This window comes from Phaseolus vulgaris, chromosome 7, assembly GCF_000499845.2.
Source record: "Phaseolus vulgaris cultivar G19833 chromosome 7, P. vulgaris v2.0, whole genome shotgun sequence".
Taxonomy (NCBI): Eukaryota; Viridiplantae; Streptophyta; class Magnoliopsida; order Fabales; family Fabaceae; genus Phaseolus; species Phaseolus vulgaris.
Window position 1 is genome coordinate 39,317,916 of NC_023753.2, and position 21,916 is coordinate 39,339,831.

A 21,916-nucleotide genomic window follows, 5' to 3' on the forward strand; every position below is an offset into this window, starting at 1 on the left:
TCTTATCTTACTTATTTTTATTTTTATTACCTTTTTTTAATTGTAAAAATTATATTATTTTTTATTTTTAGATATTATATACATAGTCACATACTTTATAAAAGAGAGATGCATACAAAAGTAAAATTATACTTTATAAACAAACACTAAATTCTGAACCTGAGATATTTTTCTGATTTTATTGTTTTTTATTTTTTTTGTTAGCAGTGTGATTTGATTGAGGCTGTTTCTTCCTGCACCACCATATATTCTTTTCTCACTTTCATAAATTTTCATTTTTCCAAAATTACACTTCTTTTAATATTTTGGATTACATAATCCGAAAGTTTTTTTTCGAATTTGTAATTAACTTCTGAATTACATAATCCGAAAGTATTTTTTAAATGCATGATTAGTTTCCGGATTATGTAATCCAGAAGTTTTTTTTAGCTTTTGGATTACATAATTCAGAAGTCTTTTTCTAAATGCGTGTTTGGATTACATAGATCGGAAGTTACTATGTGGAGATGACACAAGAAGGATAAAAATGTATTTTCATGTTATGTATGAGGGTGACAGAAGAACCTATGGAGGTGCAGGAAGAAACAGTCATCTGATGGACCAAGCTGGGTCCATTCAACTTTAGGGTTCAGTTTTAAAGCTGTGATATCGGATTTTGATATATACACGTCCCTATTTACATAGTACACCCTCCATCATTTTTATGTATTTTTATTGTTGAACCATATTTTTACATGTCCACATATTTGGTATTCTTTAAATCTTCCTTTTACACCTCTCATTATGTGTACTTATTTTTTTTAAAAATTGCTTATTTAATAAAATAAGAAATTTTTTTTTTCATTTTTTTAATGTACATGTCTAATCTATTTACTTTAAAAATTAACTTATTTTCTTTAATAAGATGATCTAATTTACTTCCTAATGCATGATTATTTTAAAAACTATTTTATTAATAAGCTTAACCTATCTCAGACATTATTAACTTATTTTGTTTATTAAAAAGTATTATTACATGTCTTGTAAAAATACTACATTCAATGGAAACAAAAGATGTGATTTGAGTTTAATTAAATTAAATTAAATCTAGGTTCCCATTAAGGCAGCATAACTGCAATGTGAATAGAAGCATTTATTCCAATATATAACCTTTTTTTTTTTGTTAACCATGAAGTGTGGTCATACTAGGAGATTATGCCCCATTCTGTGAAGAAATTTTTTTTAGCTAAGAGACAAAAACAAAAGAATCACTAAATCATCCCTAAGAAAGGTACTAATATTTTAGGAGAGATGAAAATGGAAGCAATGGAGACAAAACTCTATAGGCCATAAGGAAAATCCAAACAGACAAATTGTGCAAGAAGCAAGTTGTAGCAAAACACAAGCATGTGAATATTAAAAATGAAGAAAATAAGAAACTTTCCACCATAGACAAAAGGCATTGAAAAAAGTATGGAGATACGTGCATAAATGAATTCCACCATAACATAACTACTTAGGGGATAAAAAAAAGAGAAGAAAAAAGTAAACTTATGAATTATGGTAAAAGAATAGTCAAAAGCTATAAACACTGTTTCTGCACATGAATTGATGTTTATACAAACAAACACGTAACACCTTGGCAGTAACTTAACCCACACGTGATCTCTTAAAAAAAACTTCAGCAAAGATGAATTGGAAAACCATCTATTTTAGTACCAAAATAAAGTTAAAAAGCTTAATACGTAATTTAAAAGTTCATGGTAATTGATAGCATTTCGCACACCTGAAGTATGGATTTATAAGGTTTTGGATAGAAAATGAATCATCCAAAGAAAAAACCAAAGTGATTGAATATGATCCTTTTTTTTCTCTCAATCATTCTAATCAATCCACCAACAGTTCTACTTACAATTGAATATAATCATTTCATATTCCAGGAATTTACATAATAAATGAACTCAAACCTATAACTGTCAACTATGAAAAAATGGATATAGAACCAGGTCAAGAGAGGAAGTATACAATATAGACTTTCCTTAAGCTTCATGTATGCAACAAGTTTTTGCGATCACAGGTGAGTCTAAAACCATCTCAGCCAAAAAGGAATAGAATGGTTCCAACATTTTGCACCACATGATTTCATCATTTTTCTTCCAAACATCTACCACAAGATCAAATATATGAGCTTTCAGCAACACATGCTTACCCAAGTGTAAAATATCCAAGGATTCTGCAAAGAAATTGCTAGTTTGCATCAGTGAATGAACAGTAAACATCTTTCCTCGTGTTATTCATTACAGGTGTGCCAGTGAACATGATCCAGACAACAAATACATTTATGCTGCGTATAGATAAGGAATTTTTGGAGGGTAATTCACTTTTTTTAGAGAATTTAAAATGTTTAATGGAGAAATATGTTATTTGGATAAGGAATTTAAAAATAAAAATTAAAAAATTAAAAGTTTATAAATTCATTTCAGTCATGTCACGGCAAACAGTAAAAAGAGAATTGAATCATTTTACCTAATAAGATAGTATATGAATATGAAGGCAACTGTGAAATAACCCACATATGAGCACGTTTTCCTCGCTGATTTCTTCTCAAAAACCTACAAAATCCGGTTTCCACACACTAAATCGTTTTCCAATCATGTGAAATCAAAAGAAGACAAAATGAGGCACATTAATGCAGAAAAACATTACCTTCTTGAATCGATCCATGGTTCCCATCATCATACCCCTTGAGGCATCCATTTTGTTACCCTAATTTACAAAGGAAGCCAATTAGAATAAGGGAAGGGAGTTTCTCACAGAAACACAAGTGTATTGTTTACATACCACCCGATCAAGCAACTGGTTATGACTCTCAACCTCCTCGTGTATATCACCAGTTAACTGTTGTTCAAGTAAATATTATCAGTCCAAGAAAATATAAATCAACAGATCATTTCATTTTAGTGGTTCCTCCAAGCAAATTAGTAAATGAATAATTAGAACCTTATCCAACGAAACCAATAGGCTAAATAATTTCTTAGAGATTATATTAGTAACTGACCAATCATTCATACTTTAAAAGTAACCCCATAAGAAAGAAAAATTATGTTTAAATGGATGAGATTTCACCAGCAATTGCTACCTTTACGCCTTTCACTATCAGTTTTTAGTAAAATATTGTTCCCTATTATTCGTAATTTTAAAAGTTCAAGACAATATTGATTGCTATAATTTGAAAAACATCATTATACTCTTACCTACACCTAATTTTTAATCATTTTTACATATTTATCATGAAATTACAGCGAAAGACAAAGGACGAATAATAAGTGACGGAGAAATCTATTAATTAATTAGAGAGGTAAATGGTATAATATGAAATATAATAATAATTTTAATAAAAATGAGAACATTAATTGTACTTCTCAATTCATAAAAGACACTTAAAAGGAACAATGGTCATGGCATACGCGCACACACATAACCTTGATGAACTAATCACAAGCACTAGCGGACCAGCAGTTGACATAAATTCAGAATCCCTTATTTACAAATCAACTGATGCCTATAAAAAAAAATACAAACACATTCGTTTTTTGCAATAGAGCAGAAAATTAAAAACAAGGCAGACATTTCCCAATATTTTGACAAATGATCCAAAACGGTATGGGCAAATTAGAAACATATGCGTCAAAAGTATAGCCAAACTTGAACAAAAATAGAGCCATGGCAAGAAATATTTTCAACACTAGCAGAAGTTTTCCATTAATCAGAACTAAGAATTCATATAGCCAGGCGTCAAGACCAGAATTCATTTAATACTTCAAAAGTGAAGCAGTACTTGGATAGATAAAACTTACTCGTTTCAGAAAGGAAACTTTGTCCTGCAAACTCTCTATGGCTTTATCATTATCATGCTCATTAATTTCACGTGAGTAAGAGGAAGAAGCCCTTAGACCACCCTCCTCCAGATTATCAAAACCATCTACCAGTGATGATCTGGACGAACGATTATCTCTGCATTTGAAATTACACAGTTATGAGAGTTAATATACAAGAGAGTAATAATAGTTCACAACAATTTAGAACAACGTCAAAGCCTACTAGAAGAAAATAAACATTATCTGTAGCCTACATCAGATTTTATTTGATAACGGTAACTCAAAAGTTGGTTTGGTTCTCATGGTTTGAACTCCAAACATGAAACAATCTAATTTCAATAGTCAATCATGTTAATGGTAAAAAAATTTAAAAAACAAGCAAGTGTTGAAGAACAGGTCTCACATTGGCGGTTTAAAAAAAGTTAAGATTATATGAGCAAGACGGCCATGAATCCAAAATACAAGTATTATTTTAACAAACAAGCCACTCAAAAGCCCGCTAACTCAATCTCCTACTCTACTTGAACATGGACTCAGACATAAAATTCTCATACAACCAAGATGAAAAATATATAGCGGAGTATCTTTTAGTAAGAGCTTGATATGAAAAATTTATCCTGATTTTCAATATAAACATTTTTATTTATTTTAAAATTTTAATATAGTTTAATTAAAGTTGACATCTCAGGAAAAAACAGAGCAACAAGTTCAAACCTTGTGTTGTAAACTGAATGACAAGGCACTATTGAAATTAAAATATGGACAAATAAAAGAAAATTGCAATTGAATCATATCCTCACCCTCTCTGCTTCCTAACAAATCAAAATCCAAATTTTTTTTTCCTGAAAACCTAGAGTGGGTACCAGTTCAAGATGTTAAGTAAAAGAGATAGTCTCAAGGTTATAGTTCCTTCATAATCATAAACAAGACAACAAACCACAATTGAAGCTAACTCAAGCTATAAACAAATAAAGTAGTTTTCAAGGGCGTTCCACTTCCCTTGTTTGAGATTTGTAGTGTGTGCGCGGCCTTTCCCCTACAAGTTTTTTCCAGTATTTAAACCAATGGCCCAAGGAAACAACCTTCCCATTGCACCACAGCTTACAATCTTGTTTGAACTCAAAAACCTCCAATTTTCCAAAACTTGTCACCCTATTAAAACCCTCACTTTATTTTTCAGAACCAGTAGAAGAAGCATTAACCATTTAGCAATTCTTTCATATCTTTCCCAGCAGACATGATGACTTCTACCTCTTAGTTAGGACTAAGCATATTACGAAATTTACAAGGGTAAACTTGGTTTGGATTAATTTAAAAAAACAAGAACCATTATTTCAAAAGCTATGCGTGTTTCTGGAATTAGATTACTTTATTTTGCCTTAAAACAGCCTACAATCAAAATGCTAACTGAAAAATTAAAAAGAAAAACAATTTCCCCCCAAAACCAGTCGAAACCAGACATGCACTCTCACTGAAATTTTTACCATAACTTTTTCGGAATGCACTCCAATACTTTAATATCCGTGCATTTCACAGAAATAGTTATTCAAACAAACCATTGCCCCAACATCTTCAAACCTGAGTACTACCCCAACCTCATACCGCACCAAAGGTTGCAATCAGCGAATGAACAAAGCACAAAAACGTGGCATGAACGCAAGATCGCCAAGGCCGTGCATTAGGCTTTACAATTTAAAAATTAAAACGCATAAATTAAAATTGAAAGAACAGATTAAAGATCGAAATGTGTCTTTTCGAAAACGAACCTTCTGTAACTCATTGATCGCAATAGGTCTCAGGACTCGCGGAGAATTTGATGATTATGTGCAAGATCTTGTTCTTGTTTGGATTCTGCGAAACTGTGAGAAAATGGTGAGAAAGTTTCTTCTTTTCGAGATCCGAGAAAGAAACCGGTGTGAAACTGGATTGGGTTCATAACTCATGAGAACAGGTCAATACGGTGTCGTATCCTTTTATCTGTTTACTTGTGAATTTAATTTTATGCATTTTCTAGTGTAAAACCCAAAATGTTTTACATTGTTAATCAATTAAAATTATTTATATATGATATCAGAATAATTATTATAAAAACAAGATTAGTCTCACCTAAGATGTTTTAGATGCATGTTAAAGTTTAATATAGGGTGAAGGTGGATGTTATAAAAAAAATAGAATTTTATATCAATATTTTATATATTTTTTAAAAATTAATATTCATTACATTACTCATTTTTAATCAGGAGTGTCAAAACAGGCTAGTCTAATCCGTTTAAACTTGACCCGTCACTGATTCGTCATAAGCAAGGAGGACGGGTTGATCCACAAGGTTATATGAGGTGAAATTGACAATCCGTTTCGTCACAAGTTGAGTTGCAGGCTGTCCAACTACTTTTCAAACAAAAATTATATTTTTTTTGTTTTGAATCTATTTATTTGGGTGTAGTTATTGAGATAACTTTTTGTACAATCAAAATATAAAAATGAACAATAAAATTGAATCAAACTTTAATATTTTAATCAAATAAAATTTAATACCTAACAAAATAAAATGAATATTAAAAATACTTCAATTAAATAAATGATGTATAAAAAATTAATATGAATAAAATTTTATATAAAGTATTGACCATCATCAAATTTAATTAAAAAAACATGATTTTTTTTTAAAAAAAATATAAAAAAAAATTATTATTTATTTTAAAGTGTCAGATCCGACTCACTTTGTAATCCTTGAAATAGTTTAAAATTATTAGTAGTTATGAAGTTATAGGATTAGATTGAGAGTTACTAATATTTTTTATTTTTTTATTTTTAGATGTTAAAGAGATTAACATATTCTAATGTTAAAAGCATTTATGAGAGAAGTGGTTTTATACTACTAAATTATGGTGAGGATTAGTTGAATTAACACATGGTCTTTTGTTCATTATAACCTTCAAATTTGACCTAAAGTTCTTACCAATTATATATTAGAAGGGACTAGTTGTTATTGTTCCAATTGTAGAAGAATGATTTAGATTAGCATTTGGAATACTTTATAATAGCTATAATGTTCTTTTTAACATGTAACTTTATTAATTTATTATTCAAGGTTGCAATTTAACAAGTTTAAGTTTAAATTACTTATTTTATTTTATGCAATTTTGTATTGTTTGTTCTATAAAAAAAATGACTGAAGGACTTGTGGTTGAAATTGTTTAAACAAATAATCGAAGTCATTATTAAATTTTATAATTAAAATATTAAGAAAAGGGAAAACATAAAAAAAAATATAAGTTTGATAAGAAAGTGTGCACATGCAATTTGTTCATGTGAGAGGCACAAGTGAGTTAAATATTCAGTGAGAAAGGTAGAGTAGTTTTTGGTGGGGACCATAAGCATGCATAGATAATAAAATTTCATATGATCCACTTATTTTTAAAATATAATGTAGTTTCACTTCTCCAAATTTTAATATCCACAAAAATTAGATTTATTTTTCCAGAAATGTTGATGAGTTGATAATCTTACACCATATTATAATTGAAAAAATAATATTTTTTTTATGAATTTCTTATAAAAAGCTTAAATAATTTTAAAATTATATTGTGACACATTATAATTATAATTATGTTATTTAGTATGGGTCAAAATAATATTTTTTAAGTTTTTATTTTATTATTTAGGATTTAGGATTTATTATTTAGATTTAGGATTTATTTTATTATTTTTTATTAAAATTTTCAGATCTATTTTGATAATAATGTTTAGAGTTTAATGATTAATTGAAAAAAAAGTTTTTTTCTGAAATGTGGATTTCACGTAATTTATTGAGTAATTTTAAATTTATATTGTGACACATCATATACATCATAATTATGTTATTGTGTATTAGTTAAAATAACATTTTTTTAAGTGTTTATTTTATTATTTTTTTTAATAAAAGTTTCAGATTTATTTTGATAATAATGTTAATTTGTAATGTAAAATTGTATTATACATGTGTTTGTTTGTTTTTTGTTAGTAATGTTGTCTTGGGGTTAATATAGAAACCCTAACATGATTTGTTGTGTGAGAAACCTATTTTCAGAAAGTTAGATATTGAGGTAAAAAAAAAAATTTGATTTCAAATATAAATTTTTTTTAAAAAATACATTTTTTATGAGATTTAGTTTAAAAGTGAAATTGAATAAATTGAACCAAAAACAAATAAGTTTGTGTGAATTCTTTATATTTTGATTAGCACTTATGAAAAACCTTAAATTTTGAATGAACAAAAGAACAATAAAATACTTTGTGAAGTTTATTGGAAAACATTAAAAACTAGGAATATTAACTAAGCAATTAAACTCAAATGAAATTATTTTTTATATTTATTTTCATGGAAGATGTTTGTTTATTCCTTAAAAAAAATGAGTGAGAATTTGCAGTATTTATAATTTTTGGTTCCAAGTCTTACATTTATTGAACAAAAAGTTTGTCTCTGACCTTACTATAATGGGTTAACAAAGTGATATGAACAATGACAAAACTTTTGGCTAATTGCATTGCTGAAAAGAAGCCATTAATTCAAAATTGACTAGAAACCATATTGGTGGAGAAGTTATAAGTGCTTCCCAAACACACAACAACCTATTATTAATCACTTCTCTACACTCTCTATGTTAGAACCCTAAAATCAATTCACCCATATTTAATTCACTTCAAGATTTAGTTGAAATTGGTGGATCAGAAACAATATAGGAATTTTTTAATAAAAAAAATTGAACTTTTAACTCTAACTCAATCTTATCAAACCGGTCTATGAAGTGAGATTTGCACTCAGTTATAAGGAATGAAATGTCTGAATCTTTAGTCGACGTGGGATTTCCAACGAGGAGAAATAGTTTTTTTCAATCTGGTTTATAAGGTGATATTTGTACTCAGTTATAAAAAATGAAATGTTTCAATCTTTAATCGACGTGAGATTCCCAACGAGAAGAAATAGTTTTTTTCAATTGACATGATTATATCTTAGGTTTTGTATTTTTTTTGTATTTTTTTTTTTTTTTACATATTTTGTAATCAAATTATAATATGTGACAAATTTGGTTTAATTGAATATTGTGGTAGTTGGTTTTCACAGCTTTTTCTTTTAAATAATCCTTCATATATCATAACTCAATTCTTAAGACATGAGTAAGAACTGCAATAAATATTCAAATTTAAATAAAAGTCGTTAATATTTACTAGTAAAAATTATTATTATATTAAATCGCAGTTATTTTAAATAGGTACATTCATTCACAATTTAAAACTGTAGCAGTAAAAAATAAGTTTGGTATGATAAAATGGTTCCAAAAACTAATAAAATAGGTCAAATTAGATTAAAAAAATATTATCTAAATTAAACTGGACCATTTTTTGTCTGATACATTTAATACCCGTTCTAAATAAATTTAGATTAAATTGGTCCATATGCTTATGGATTGATCTGTTTAATAAAATAATAATTATATTTTCAAAAAGTTAAAATAATTTTTTTTAATATATATATACATTTATATTTAAGTATATAAATATATAAAAACATGTATAAAAAAATTGCTCGGTGACTCAAAGAAAAGTCCAAAAGTATTTGAAATACCACTTAACATAGCTAATAAAAATACAAAATAAAATAAAAAAACAGAGAAAAAAATTATGAAGGAACAAAAGAAAATCTCAAACATATTATTATAATATCATTTATCTTTTTTTTTTTCTCCTTTGGTTTTATTTCGGTTCTATATTTATAATATAGTATCATAGCTGGTTTATATTTACATCGAAGTCTTAAGTTCTTATTTTTTTCAAGAATATTTGTTCTAAGTTGAGTCTCATTAATATTTGTTTTCCAATTTTTAGAGACTAATAGAAAGAATATTAGTGTATTTTTTCTCATATTCTTTTGTATTTTTTCTCCTTTGTTTTATCTTAGTTCTTTATTTATAATACATATAGTTTGAAACCAAAAAGATATGTGTAGCAGTAATTTTGAAAAGATATTTATGAAAAAACTTTATAATATGTGTATGGAATGTGATTTGATTTGATGAAGAGCAGCAAGAAAGACATATGTTAATGAAAAGGAAGAATCTAAGTAGTGTGGACCTTTGATTTTGAGTGACATAATAAAAAGAAAGTGATGAAAGGAGAGAAGAACCCCCACAAAAACAACCCAACCCAACCCCCACAAAAGATTAATGGCATCCAACTACACACTCACACCCTTTGGAAGCCATTTTTATTGCCAAAGTGAGTGAATGAATGAATGAATGCCCTCTTCTACCCACCTATGTTTCTCCACTTCATGGCATCTACTTTCCCAGCCTGGACTTAGCCATTAATTATATTAATTCAACTGACATGGTAGCCACTCTTTGTGTTCCCACTAAGATAATAATACACCACTAAATCAATTCAACTCAGATCTGACACTTTCTATGCTTAAACAACAAGTAACACCACTTTTCACCTTTGTCCCTTCATCCCAAAATACACCTATTTCATGAATCTTTCCAAACCATGCTTTCATCTATCTTTTTCTCATACCTCTCTTCTTTATTTCTCATCTTTTTGTTGCCTAATCACACATTTGGTTTGCTCATTTCTTATATTATCTAATTCTTACAAAAAAAAATATTGTATTTTTAGCTATGAAGCTCAGACACACTTCTTAAATAGTGTGTCCGTGTTAGTGTTAGATACTGATACTTATATGACATCTATTAGTAAAGTGTCAAATTCAAAAAAATTTAGCCATAATACATATTCAAGTTTATCATTCAACTTTTTATTAATACAGAAACTAATGTATCACTAACACTGAATTTTCTGCTGAAAAATCAGTGTAACATATCCTCAGTGGGCCATAGTTACTTAATTTTGCAAGACTAGAGAACTAAAAATGTGATTCAATCCAGGGACTAAAATTTGCAGATTCATAAAACTAGGAGAAGAAAAATGGATTTAAGTAAAAAAAGTACAGTAAAATCAACATATGTATTATACAAAGCTATTTGTGACTAAATTATACCATCATTGAATGAATTATTTATTCATAAAATATACCACATATTTTTATTACTTTCAGGGCATTGACAATTTGGAGTGATTTTTTTATGATTTGCTGATGAAAATATTAGCTTGGTGCTAAAGTCGATGCATGAATTTAATATAGTGCATGGAGAGGTATCGTATGAAGCAAAACCAAGCAGAAGACAATAAAGTTTCAGCTGTGTTATAAATGAATATGAGACAGGTGGATCAGCAATGTCAATGCAGTCTTGTCATAGTGTGATTTTCCTATGTTAGTTATAAAGTGATTCAAACAGTGCAGTGACAGCACAAGTCACTTCTTTCATCAATATGGTAGTCTCATCTTGGCCTCTACACCATTGTAGAACACCCTTCTCAAGCACCATAATGGAAACAAATCAAGAGATTTCAGCAGAATGAAGCTGATTCTCTTACATGTACAAAATTCTAGATATTTCACAAGGTTTGCAGTCTCTTCTTTCTTGTGGAAAAGAAATTCAAAGAATCTCTGGAGAATTATTGTTCCTGCATCTTTTCATGATTGTGAAAAGTAGCTGCTAATTTAATGTTCAATTTTCAGAGAGCTTTTTCTACAACAGCAACAGAGATCTAGCCTATAAAAGACACAAAATCTCAGCTTTGAGGGTTAGCAGATTCAACAAAAGTTACCAATATTTGTGATTTAGTTCAAGGGTCTATAACAGGAACAAGCATCTTTGATAGATTGTTAACCAATAGTGACACCATCCATGTACAAAATTTCCCTTTGTAAGTACTATCTGCTAGTTTCAAACAATGTAAACTCCCTCACTCCTCCCTAAGCAAAAGATAGCAATTTATAATTCAGTGTGCATACATTCTTTGAATAGGCACTATGAATTGGTCAAGATACAGAACCAGAATAGAAATACAAGCACCAACAAATCAACATTAAGAAACCAATACCAGTTTCTGTGCTATTCATGATAACGTTTCTAACAAAGCAAGCTCTAAGCAATAAGCAATCTGTACATAAAAATATATACAAGTTCAGCATGAACTTCTATGCCCCTTTATAAATATGACTGTTTATCCAATGCAAGTCAAACTGTAAAATAAATACAATTATGCTTTCCAAGTCTTCAACAACATTAATCCTCAAAGAACAAAGTTCTTAGTTCCACTTTGTAAAAGAAAATGCTCACCACCATATTGAAGATTTTAAAATCCAAAATGTGATCAACTGATAAAAGAATCTCCACATTGTAATTGCCACTCCACACAATCTTCAAAATCAAAACTGCTAGCGCAATCCAATAGCGCGTTCTGTTGATGCTCATACCGGCATATGTAATTCAACCCAACAAGAAGTTGGCATATTGATTCCTCAGTCCTTTCCCTGTCAGCAAAGAACAATGTCTGAAGTAGAAGAACATTTGTGCGGCTAACAATTTGGTGTTGCTCAAAATTGCGCTCACTTTGCCATCTGATCATGTTATGGGCAAGTGGAGCAAGCCAATTGAGTATTCCATCAAGATTCTCCTTCCAATCATGGGCAAGAGGGGCATCATATATGGCCAAGTTCTTCACATAAGACTTCAGTTTGGCCTTAAGGGATAGCCTTAAGCTTGTAGGTAGCATCTGATATAGATCATCCCTTGCTTCCTCGCCAACTAAATGAGGGTAGCGAAGCAGCTTCTCAATGACGATTATGACATTGGCATAGTGCAATGCCAGAGCACAGCCTCCAAGTGTGGAAGGAGGAGCATAAACAACTAATCTACTTTTGGGACCTAATGTAGAACAACTTTGTACACCAGATTTAATTTGTCCAGTGAAAGGAACACCATTTTGAGCATGATTTAGAATACCAGAATAGCACACATGATCCCTCTTCATGCTGTTACTCCCTATCACAGCACTCCTACAGCTACTATGTTGGTCAACATAGCCATCATCAGCATCATCAAATTTTGAAACTGAGCTACTCAAACTCAGGCATTCCATGAAAAGTCTCCCTGGACTTGTTCCACATGGAAAACCAAAATCTTCAGGTCGCAGAGGGGCTAAATCACCTCTCCTCAAATCAATCTGAGGCCTACTAGTAGTTCCCCTTCTCTCTGCTGCAGTTGTTCTCCCAACCGAACCAGAATGAGATCGATTTCTCCTGCTCTGATTGCGCTTCAACCTCTCTGAATTTGTCTGAACATTAATGTTTCCAGACACAAAACCGGATTCATTTTGTGATGCTCCACCAAGGCCAAGGCCAAGGGTGTTCTTCCTCATAGCGGGTTCTCCAAAGATCACAGAAATCCTAGCATAAATGGTACAAACTGTCCTAGCCAACAACTCAACAACCTTGTCAAAGTTCTGATTCCAAATGGAAACATCCATAAGATGCCTCACATCTTGCTTCTGCCACATGAGCTTCTGCTCAAAAGCCCTCCTACTCTCCTCATGCTGGTTATGCTGAAACTTCTTCACTGCTTGCTCCAACTCATTCAACACCTCCATCTCACTGTACAAATTCCTAGTGACACTAACATACCTATCCATTTTCCTCACCATTCCCTCCATGTGCTTAACCAAGAACCCCAATTCCTTCACATCTATAACCCCACCAACAATGTCCCCATACACATGCTCAAACCCTTGCAGGGCAGGCTCAGAGCACTTCTTCCCCAGCCTAGAGACCACACTAGCGACCCTATTCAACTCCTCAAGCTTCTCTGCCAGAGCCAGCTCAAGGAGATAACCCTCATCAGAGGACACCAAATTCCTAACACCCTCTGAGCCCAAGATCTCATTCCTCAGCTTTGAGATCTCAGACTCTGACAACGACCTGTGGAGGTGCACAGTTTTGGACATCACATTCGCTACCTCAAAAGAAAGAATACCTATGGTCTCTTTGGTCTCTGACCTCTTGTTGTTCTGCTTCCTCTTTGTCAAAGTTTCAAGAAGAAGGGCATGCTTGAGATTGGAACTTACCTGGTTACCCATCTTTACAATCCAAGCTTCTGCAACCATAGCTGCAGCCACGCACACACTTTCTTCAAAATGGGATGTGCCAACACCAAAAACAACTCTCACACTCCCACTTCCACACCCCCAAGGCTACACCTTTGGGAACATAGAACAGTGAAACCTGAATGCCCAAGCTCAGACACCCGAACAGATAAACTCTGTGAGGGAAATTGGAGAGAGACCCATTAAGAGGAAGAAGAAGAAAAGGCCAAAGGGTTATCGAAGTTGCAAACTTTGGTTGAATTGTTTGAGGGGTATGTTGATAAATAACCAAGGGTGGGAAAGGAAATGATGTAAATGGAAGAGGTAGTGGAGAAGTCAGAGGGTGTTTAAGAAAGTTAAAACATTGGGAGAGAGAGAAGAAAAGGTAGGTGTGACATGATGGGAAGAGGAGGAGGAAGAAGAAGAAGAAGAAGGTTGAAAATTGTTCCAAGGGAAGAAGGGTTAGTTAAAACCACTAGTAGTTACTAGCATGCGCCACAAATTGAGTGCTATAGCAGGCGTGAAGTGAGGGAAGATGATGGGTGTACTTGATTGAACAGTGCAGCAATAACAAGAGAGAGAGAGAGAGAGATGGTTTGAGACAACAAGTGTTGTGTTGTGTTGGTTTTTGAAGTGTGAGAGTTTGGTTTGTTTGATGATTGGTGTCTGGTGTTAAAAAAGTGGTATCAGAATTTTAGAAAGTGGAATGTGGTTTTTAAATTTGGAAGCATTGTAGCTGCTCCATTCATTCAATTCCTCTCTTCCAATTAACCCATTCTTTACAATTAACAATCCAAGTTATTGCTTCACGAAATTTCCTACTACACTTTTTCAATTTTTAATGCTTAACCCAAGAAAAACTTGTAATGCTATCTTCTCTATAGGTTTAAAATATTAGAGACCCTCTTTTTTTCTTCACTTTATATCAACAAAATCACAAAGATGTTGGTTTGAATTGGAGGGAACTTTTCTTTTGGGATGCTTACCCTAATTGAAAATTCCAACCAAAATCATGGGAAATTTAGATGTGAAAGAGATAAGTTGATGTAGCTTGAAATTGGTGAAGAATGAAAGAAGTCATAAAAGTCATAAACTAAGAAATTTTAGGATCTACTTAGAGTTTTCATTGCCAAGAAATTGTGATCAAATTTCATTAGACTTAGGTTTTTATTTGTGGCTCACGATCATATCATAACCCCTTTGACTATTCTGCCAAATTTGAAATTATTGAATGAGTCATATTCTAATGTTATAGCAATTTGAAGAGTGAATGGAATGTCTAGGTACAAGACAAATTAAATGTTTTTCATCTTTTAGGGGAAGTTAAGAAAATAATATTTTGTATATCACTAAAAAATTTTCTAAGTGTTTTTTTTTTTTTTTGTAAATTTTTCTTTTGGAGTCTTTCAATTTCACTAAAATAATCTTTACAAATTTATACGCAACTCATTCATTAAGTTTAACCGTGTTCCTATAATATTATCCAAATCGAAATTAAATCCAATGTGTTTGGCCTTTTATGGCTTTTAATTAGAATCAAAGTTTGGGTTTCATAAAAAAAGGGCTAAAAATATCACATCTCACTTAAAATAAATAGAAATTTTCAAAAAAACAAAATTGATCATTACTAAAATAAGTAGATATTTCGCATGAATAATATTGTTCCCAATTTTTTATAACTTATTATCTCTTTTTAAATCTATGGAAATATTTTATAATTTTTAGTAAATTAATTTCAAACTTTTTTTTAGGTCATCGTAACATTGATGTAGAGTGTTTATGTGTAGGTTTTTTTTCATAAATTTTCATTAAAAAAATTGTTGGTTTTTAGTGGATATTTTCTGATACCTTTTTTTTCCAAGTTGTTTGAATTAAAAAATTTATGAAATAAATTATACATTTTAAAAAAATATATATATTAGGACAGTGGTGGCATTTATAACTATGATTGATAAACAATAATATAATCGTAGTAATTAACTACATTTCCCAAAATCTGAGGAATTGAAAGGCACAAGAAACTTGGAAAAGTAGTTTGAGAAAAAAACAAATAATTAGGGTCAAAAGGGGAGAAGTTAGGACACCAACTATGGAGAATTTGACTATTCTTCCTTCAGAATAGTGCTCTTTTCTTTATCCTTCCAATCCAACTAAACAAACAAACCATTAACGTTGGATCTGACGTGACTTTTGGTCCAAACAATGCAAATCAATTTGAGACGATGAAAAAAGGATTTTGGAAGGAACTAGAATAATGAATGTATGAATGTTGGGAAGAACAAAAGGAATATTATTGTGGTAGTTAGAAATTTGTTTGGAAAATGCCATTGTTATGCATTCTAAGAATAGGAAAAAGAAATTGGTCAAAATTTGATCCTAAAGAAGTTTCAAATGTTTCTCGCTGTTCCTTTATTTTAGGGTTTAGACTTGCTTAAACATGTTAGAAAAATGAGTTAATATGAATATATATATGATAAATTTATATAATAATTTTAAGTAAATATGAATTATTTTGGATTTATATTAGTTGAATTTTTGAAATGTTACGGTGAGAATTTTTTATTTAAAATTATGATTTTCATAATTTGGTTCATGGAAATTTATTATGTAATTTAGCATTAGCTTTTCAAGATTTTTTTTTTATGTTTGAACTAATCTTTTTAAAGATTGAATATGAATTTTTTTATAATTTATTTGGGTTAATCGGCCATTACTTTCAAAATGATTATTAGAGTCAAAGGCAGATTAAGGATATTGGGTCTGCACTAATCCTCGCAGAATACAAAATCCATAAAAAAAAATATAAATAGAGGTAGACCCCATGGCAAAAGTAATGGCTCTTTTAGCTCTGAACATGTAGACATATTTTCACTCTCAGCTAACTTGAGTATTGGAGTATCTTTGCAGATACCATACCCTTCGGATCTAACGGACAGATCATGAAAGGAGACTACCAAAAGAAGATACTTGTTAGGAGATATTCGGTCTCGTACATTGTAAGAACATTTATGATACAATATTTTAAATTTAAGAATACATTAAATTTAAATGTAAAATGTATATTAATATTTAATAATTTTTAAAAATAAGCACGATGATGTATCTAACTTAATTAATAGTTTTTTTTCATATCTTTTTATAATGAAAATTTAAATCTAATCTTTCACTACAAGAAAATCATTAAATAAAAACCAAATTTAGAGACAAAAAATAATTAGTTGTTATAGTGACTAAATTAGATATCATTTTAGAGACTAAAAATATTATTGATTTCTAAATTAGTTTATATTATTGATAAATAGTTTCTAAATTGGTATCTAATTAGCTACCAATGTTTTAACTACTAAAATTGATTTCTATTTTATGATTTTCTCATAGAGTTTTATTAAATACATTATACTAAATTAGACTTTAAACAACTTAAATTATAAGTTTTCGTAAGAAGATCTGGTCTATTCTTACATTTCTACAATACCAAAGACCAATACCAATCATGGTACTTTGATTATGAATATCATTTATTTGAAAATTTTAACATATATATAAAAAATCAAACAAAGAAATGATAGCTTAAATAGTTAAATAGTTGGTATATATCTATTCTTATCATCTTCTTTTTCTTTTCCCAACTTTTCCTTTTAGTTTTCCTTCCTTCTCTTTTTCTTTTCAAATGGAACATTTTGCTTTTTATATGCATGAAGTGGCACAAAATGGTAATGTAAAAAGGGATAGAAGAAATTCTTCCGAGTATCGAGAGATAGTATCATTATAGTCAATTATTATATTCGAGATATTATATGATTTAGAGATTGATGTTTCGTTACGATTTTATTCTTAAAAGATACTTCGTCGGATTGAAGGAGAAAAAAATATATAATTATCAAAACTATATTGATGATATCGGAATAACTAGCATTTCTATTGTCCCTTTCGGTTCATGCCTCGCCTGCATTATATGACATTGGAGTGGTTTCGATTTGTTAAGAATAGTGTTTCCGATGAAAACTGACCAAACAAAATAATGAATCTGGAAAAAGACCCTACGAGGGAAATTTGTCAAAAGTTTTCCCTAGTGGGATTTGGTGTCATTGTATTGTTTTTTTATTAATTAGGATATTAATTATTAATTGGGAAAGGTTACTTCACTTACTTGGTGACCAAAACCAAAATAAACCCTTCACCCACATGGATATTCACTCTGCAAAAGGGCAACCAAATAGTGACAAAAAGAAAGATGAACCTAACACAATCTCCATGCTTTTTCCTCAGTAATCATGGATCATGCTTGCTTTTCACCTTTTGTTTATCTTTTCTCCTCAAAATTCTCATCATGTGGCCTCTCGTGGTATCCATCTTAATAATCACTTCCATGCATCATCTATATATATGTAAATTTAAAAGCAATATACTCTTTATAATAAACTATGGCTTCATATATTTGTTATGAAACAAAATAAAAGAAAGCTTAGGTTAAATAGAAGAAAAAAAAATAGATTAAAATAAGATGCAAATATAGTATAGTGGATTGTTTTAGTAAGTAGTTTTAAGGATAGTTAAAAGGGTATAATGGTTTGATAGAAGTGGAGACATATATATTAAAAATATGAATTAGGATAAAGTTTATTAATTGCAATTTGACTAATTAATTTATGTTTTTATAACTGTTTTTATGATCAATGTAATCTTCATTGAGGTAGATTGATATGTTTCGAACTTTTTATAAGAGGGTTGGAATAATTCTAAAATACTTTATTTTATTTATTTTATTCTTTGTTGATAAAAGAATTATTTAATTTATTATTTATTGATAAAAAAATTGTAGAATACAAGCGAGGACAATTTTATAAGTTAAATTTCATGTATCTAGCATAGTTCATAGTTGTAATAATTGATGAAAGAAAATGAGCAAGAGTGGTAGAAAATTATTAGTTAAATAGTAATCATGAAAGGAAAAAAACACAATTTTTTGGTGTAATTTTGAAATTAAAATAAATAGTTCATGACCATGTATAATGTGAGTCAATTATATGAATTATCACTTTAAAAAATTCGGTCGTTTTATAACATTTATTTTAAAATCTATCACTATTTTTTTATCACTTGACCATGTAAAAATATTTAGGTTGAATTATTTTGTAAATCTTGAACTATTCATATTTTTTTTTGTTTAAGGTCTCTATACTATATTTTTTTTTATATAATTTGAGTCTTTTTTTATTGAATCAATTCTACGTATTGTTTAGAAAATTAATTGTCTAAATTGGTTGTGTCAGCTCTCAGCAAATTGTATATAAAAACATGAAAAAGGAAGAATAGTGAGTTATCAGAACTTGCAAATCTGAAAATATTCAAAGGTGATATTATTGAATTTAGTGACTAATTATGCTTATATGGTCAATTTAGAAACTTCCAATAGTTTGAATGTTTGGGTAAGAAAATGGTGGATTAGTATATAACTATTAATTGAAAGAAAAAGAAGGCATATGAATATAATAGTTGCAATAGTAAGAAGAAGAAGAAGAAGAAGAAGAAGAAGAAAAAGAAACCCTAAAAATGGGTCCCATGTTGTTCTTAAAGATTGGATAAATGTTGGAAAAATAAAGTTGTTTTTGTGGAGAAAGAGAAGCTGACAATACTTATTGAGCTTATCAACTGCTATTTTAAAATCTGTTAGATTTCCCTTTCTTTTGTCTCTCATCATTGTGCTTTTCTTCTTCATCTCAATTCATATATAAAGAAGGTTTCCCTATTACAACTCTCTTCAATCATACTTTTTTTCTCTTTTCAATTCCTTTTTCCTCAAAAGGAGATTTTTAAAGTAAATCATTTGTAATATACAACTTTTTTTTATTGAAAAAAATATTTAGATATCCATAATATGTTTAATCTCTGTAATAATATATAATTTAATTAATATAATGATTACTTTATTTATTTTAAATTATTTTTATTTAATGATTTTGTTGAAAATTTCACATTGATTAGAGATTAGAGTATTTCATAGTATTCAAGTAAGTGCAAATCTCACCTAAGTCGATTTTATAAGGTTGAGTTATGCTTAAAGTATACTTTTTAATATGGTATCAAAATTATTTAAAATTTATCTTAGCAAGAATTTGTTGGGTTTATCATGTCATCCACTACTGGTCAAAAAGAACTTTAAGACAATACACTTTAAGGTTAATGAAGAAATATAGAGCAGAAGTGGGTTAATGAAAAAGTGAAGAGCGATAGTTAAAAAAAAATGTTACATGTGGCAAAGAGAAATAATAAATATTCAAATTAAAATTCAAAACTACATATAAATATTTAAAAAAAAAAAGGAAATGATGATAATGTTCATAATACTAAAATAAAATTAAATATTAATATAAGAATAAAATAAAAATAAGAATAAAATAAAAAAATAATTGAGAACAATTAAAGAGGAGAATCCTTTATATATAATATAATATAGATAATATCAAATTTAGATTTTTTTAGAATTTTGTATTTAAGTACTGTGAAGTGAAGAAAGTGATAGAAAGAGTTTTTATCCACATTACGCTGTTTTAATGATTTACAAATTGTTACTATAAAAAAATATATTTATGATTTAGAAAACAAAACAAAATCACATGTTAGAACTTAGATAGCAAGTCAAATTTTATTTTATTTGAATAAATATGACTTTAAAATTTTAAAAAATGTTCAATCATTTGAACAGAAACTTAATTCTATTAAAAGCACACAGTTTGGGGGTGTGGAGCATGCATAAAATTTATTTATTTTTGTATAGAGATACATGGTCTCATAATTTATTGATTCTACTGTGTATGACGTAATCAATATCTATATAACTTTAAAAAAATGGATTATTTGAATTTAGTGGAATTTATATTATTTAATTGCTAATACTAGATTTTATTTTTCATATTATAAATTTGAAAATTATTTTCAGGCTTAAACTTTGATAAACCATATCAAATTAATAATGAATTCACACAAAATATTTTCACAATTTTGTTCTCAATATAAAAAAATTCCCATTTCTTAATTTATTCTTATGCAACAAAACATTATGTTCACTATTTGTAATAAGGACATTTTTCTGTTATATTTATTAATCTTGGCTATGACATTTTTGTTATATATTCCAATTTAATTTAACTTGAAACTTTATCTAAATTTAAAAATACGTATTATATAATTAATGAGAAATTCGCAGAACATGTTAAAATTTATTTAAGAAGCTTAGTACAACACCGTATTTCCGTGGGTCAATGCCCATGCAGGTACCAATTGTATGGTATTAAAACAAATGAAAAGACTTTTTAAGGTAGATAAAACAATATTAATGCAACTATTTAAAAATATATACAATACATAGTGTTCAAAGTGAAGATTAAATATATTACAATTAATTATTTTAAATTTCTAAATAGAAAATAAGTAACACATTAACAAAGTTATAATTTAGACACATTTTCCTAGTTAACTTCTCAATATTTAGAATCTTTTCTTTGGTATAATAGGCTTCCACCTTGTCTGTTCTTAGAATTTTTTATGAATAGGTATAGTCTATCTATGTATCGTTTTTGTTAACATATGGGTTTTGGTCTAGTTTCTCGTATTTTTGTATTTTTTTTTTCTTTTGTTTAATAATACTTTTTTCATGTGATGGTAAATGATTGTAGTTACTTGAGGTGTCAGCCTAGCTGAGATCTTAAGTGGCACAGTGATGCCTAACATGAAAGTTTTTATTTTATTTTATTTTATTTAAAAAAAACTTCTCAATATTTGATGTTTTTGTGTACTAAACTGAAAACTGTTTACTTTTTGTGAATCTTAACCGACTTGATCGTCGAAGTGTAATTAATAGGTAGGACGTTATCTATTACAACGGAGTACAACAAGGAAATGTAGAATCTTGAAGAGGCAGATCCGAAAGAAGGTGTCTAACCCAAGTCAACCGACAACCGACAAGAACAAAATAATATTTAAGATTTTGCTTAATTAGTTAAACCAATTGATTCTTGTAAAATATCTAATATATA

General features: G+C 29.2%; 2 protein-coding genes across 2 annotated transcripts; both read right to left on the reverse strand.

The window, feature by feature from the left end:
- Positions 1-1,826: 1,826 nt before the first annotated feature.
- Positions 1,827-5,816, reverse strand: LOC137827487 (bet1-like SNARE 1-2). Its single transcript, XM_068633646.1, has 6 exons — positions 5,624-5,816; positions 3,837-3,993; positions 2,821-2,877; positions 2,686-2,745; positions 2,506-2,591; positions 1,827-2,212 (listed from the first exon to the last, which is right to left on the reverse strand). The coding sequence occupies exons 1-6, from the start codon at positions 5,635-5,637 to the stop codon at positions 2,185-2,187; spliced, it is 402 nt and encodes a 133-aa protein (XP_068489747.1). The 5' UTR covers positions 5,638-5,816; the 3' UTR covers positions 1,827-2,184.
- A 5,897-nt stretch (positions 5,817-11,713) lies between these two features.
- Positions 11,714-14,563, reverse strand: LOC137827480 (protein PSK SIMULATOR 1-like). Its single transcript, XM_068633639.1, has one exon. The coding sequence runs from the start codon at positions 13,899-13,901 to the stop codon at positions 12,114-12,116; it is 1,788 nt and encodes a 595-aa protein (XP_068489740.1). The 5' UTR covers positions 13,902-14,563; the 3' UTR covers positions 11,714-12,113.
- Positions 14,564-21,916: the final 7,353 nt, after the last annotated feature.